Source organism: Rhagoletis zephyria, unplaced genomic scaffold, assembly GCF_001687245.7.
Source record: "Rhagoletis zephyria isolate East Lansing unplaced genomic scaffold, Rhagoletis_zephyria_1.1 Rzeph_scaffold_00277, whole genome shotgun sequence".
NCBI lineage: Eukaryota > Metazoa > Arthropoda > Insecta > Diptera > Tephritidae > Rhagoletis > Rhagoletis zephyria.
In genome coordinates this window covers 54,760-57,730 of record NW_016157361.1, presented here as the reverse complement: position 1 = coordinate 57,730, position 2,971 = coordinate 54,760, and the positions used below count along the sequence as shown (strand labels likewise).

The window sequence follows — 2,971 nt, the reverse complement described above, 5'->3', positions numbered from 1 at the left end:
ACTGTATATAGGCTTTTCACAATCATGTTCAAGTCGACACTGTGTATACGGACTTTTCAAGAGCATTCGACAAGGTTAGTCTCTCTATGTTACTTACAAAGTTACACAGCCTAGGAGTCCACTCAATATTTTTGAAGTGGATGAAATCATATCTATCTCGCCGAAATTGTGTTGTTGTCGTTGACGATGTATCTTCCCATCCCTTTATCGCGACTGGTGCTGGTGTTCCACAGGGGAGTATACTAGGGCCCCTTTTTTTTGTAATTTTTATAAACGACATTTCTAGTTGTTTTAAGTTCTCGGAGTTTCTTTTGTATGCTGATGATCTGAAGATTTACTCCACGGTAGCCTGTCCCTCAGACTCTTTGAACCTTCAAAGGGATCTGGATAACGTTATCCCTTGGTGTAATAAGAACATGCTAAATTTAAATATAAATAAGTGTCATCATGTCACCTTCTCTAAATCTCGTTCTCCTATCCCAACTTCCTACCACATTGGTGGTTCTCAGTTGGGTTTACCCTACTGAAATTATAGATCTAGGCGTGGTGTTTGACTATAGATTCTCATTTCAAAGCCAATTAAACTTCACGATAGCTAAAGCATACTCTATGTTGGCTTTTATTCGTCGCTTCAGCTCAGAATTTTCTGATCCGTATACCCTAAAGTCACTCTATACCTCCCTGGTGCGCTCCAAGTTAGACTATGCCGCCGTAATTTGGAGACCTTATTATGCTTGCCATATCAATAAGGTTGAACGAATCAAAAAAAAATTTGTTCGTTTTGCCCTTCATTCTCTGCATTTTGTCCACCCAATTCCCTCCTACCGTGGTATATGTCTACTTATTAATCTTAAGCCTTTAGATTGTAGGTGGTCTATTCTCTCCCTTACTTTTGTCTATAACTTAGTACGTATCCATTTCGCTGTGCCTGAGAGATGTTTGAGAAATCACGTAACTTTCTCCTTGGAGAAGGTAAGAACTCAATATGCTTCTAATGCTCCCATATTCAGGGCTCTAAAGGAATTCAACTTGCTCTCAAATTCTTCTGTTATAGACTTTTCTTACTCGGAAACTCGTTTTAAATCAATATTAAATGAATTAATTACTTAGTTTGTTTTTCTTATTTTTAAGTCGTTGTAATCTTTATGAAATGTAATAATTTCTGGATTATTCAGCCCTGTTCTGCATTTCGACTCAATTTGAAAAGTAAAACGATACACATTCCGACTAACTTTTGTGGTGGTGTTCTCAATTCCGAGTGAGATCGAACAAGTTCGAAATCGTTTTCGAATCGTTTTCATTTCGATTCGGTAATAAGTTGAAACAGCTGTTGTCAGTTATTTGTGTAAAATTAATTTCAATCTAAAAAAAATTTGATAAAATGCCAGCGCCAATGNAAAAAAAATTGATAAAATGCCAGCGCCAATGATTTTTGGGTGTGCCGAGGCAAGAAGACGCACGCTTAAAACAAAAAAATCGTCAGCTAAGAATGCATGTAGACATATTTCAAAAGTTCGACTCCAAGTAAGTTTACCCTTCAATGTAATTTTCTTTGTCTAACTTGATCTGTACATACTTTTTAGGTTTATAGAGTCTTATCGCGTAAATAAAGATGTTTTCAAAATGCTGTTAGATAAAATAGGAATCAGGTTAGCAGAAGGGCATTGTTTTATTACACCGACTACGCAACTGGCAGCCACACTCCGGTTTTAGCAACTGGCTCCTATCAGTTGGGGATTTCTAAAGATCAAGATGTCAACATAGGCAGAATCACCTTTTCCAAGGTATTGCACTTTGCTGTACAGGAGCTGGAGTGCTGCCTTTGTGAAGAAAACATTCAGCTGAGGATGTCGTCCGCGGAGATAAACGCATCAAAAGAGCATTTTTATAGGGAATTCAATTTTCCCGGTGTCATTGGGTGTGTGAATGGAACACACATAAAAGTGTCAAAACCAAGGGATGACGAGTCTCTGTTTTTTAATAGGAAGGGATACTTTAGCATAAATGCAATGGTGGTAAGCTGTTAAATAATAAACAAATTTCTTTGTAATAAAAACGCGTATATATTTATTATATTAACAGATTTGTAATTACAATATGGAAATAGTGGCAGTAGATGCGAGCCACCCAGGTTCATGTCATGATTCATTTATTTGGAATCAAAGTTATGCAAGGCAACAATCGCGCTAAAATACTTGGATTTTGGCAGATTCCGGCTACGCCTTGGAAACCTTCGTAATGACGCCATATAGGAACCCACAGCATGGATCAATAGAACATGCCTTTAATAAGAGACACGCTTCTGCTCGCAACATAATTGAGCGTACAATCGGTTTATTGAAAAGCCGATTCCGATGCTTGCAAGGAACTCTTCACTACGAACCAAAGTTTGTTGCCCAACTAGTCAACGTTTGCTGTGCGCTACACAACATTTGCCGCAGGCGTAACATACAGATGAATGAAGAGAATGGCCATGATCTGGAAATGACAAGTAGAAATGCTGAAGACGAGAGCGACAATGATTACCAGGCGGCTCTAGATGGAGGGGAAATGAGGGATGAAGTTGCCCGCAGTTTTCAAATCTAATTTTTAAAGTATTTAAATTCATAGTCACTCTCTGAAGTATTCGTAATTTAGTTTTTTCACGATATTCAAAATATTTTCTTCGTTAATTTTTATTTAAAATATAGCTCATTCTATAACAAAAACCATATAAACCAATCTTGCAAACCTTGTACAAAATTCCCAAAAATTTAACAAACTTAAAAAAAATGTATCAAAACAGCAACTTTTTATTCAAAATCTTTATAAAAATTTCGCGTATGCAGTTTTGTATTCCATTCAATTTTAGTATAACGAAGTGCAAGTTTCAAGTAGCTAAAAATTACATTTGATTTTTTAGATTCCATATAAAGATAGATTTTGTTCATGCGTTATATGGAAAAAAAAGTGCTACAGTCTCGACTTCGCT

At 36.6% G+C, this 2,971-nt stretch overlaps 1 protein-coding gene across 3 annotated transcripts; it reads left to right on the top strand.

The window, feature by feature from the left end:
* Positions 1 to 1,397: 1,397 nt before the first annotated feature.
* On the top strand, positions 1,398 to 2,652 carry LOC108358620 (putative nuclease HARBI1). Of its 3 annotated transcripts, none has more exons than XR_001846803.1 (3): positions 1,398 to 1,524; positions 1,584 to 2,015; positions 2,083 to 2,652. XR_001846803.1 is itself a non-coding variant. In XM_017610051.1 (3 exons), exons 1-3 carry the CDS (start codon positions 1,848 to 1,850, stop codon positions 2,188 to 2,190), a joined length of 210 nt encoding a protein of 69 aa, XP_017465540.1. In that variant the 5' UTR covers positions 1,398 to 1,847; the 3' UTR covers positions 2,191 to 2,652. The 3 variants fall into 3 exon arrangements, 2 of the variants coding, with proteins under 2 accessions (XP_017465540.1, XP_017465539.1); XM_017610051.1 differs by having other exon boundaries at positions 1,398 to 1,918; positions 1,985 to 2,015; XM_017610050.1 differs by having other exon boundaries at positions 1,398 to 2,015.
* Positions 2,653 to 2,971: the final 319 nt, after the last annotated feature.

Excerpts from the sequence above, each read along its gene's own strand:
- LOC108358620 (XM_017610050.1), top strand. The coding sequence starts at position 1,848 with ATGTCGTCCGCGGAGATAAACGCATCAAAAGAGCATTTTTATAGGGAA. Across the intron at positions 2,016-2,082 it reads TTAGCATAAATGCAATGGTG|ATTTGTAATTACAATATGGA; the intron begins GTAAGCTGTTAA and ends TTATATTAACAG.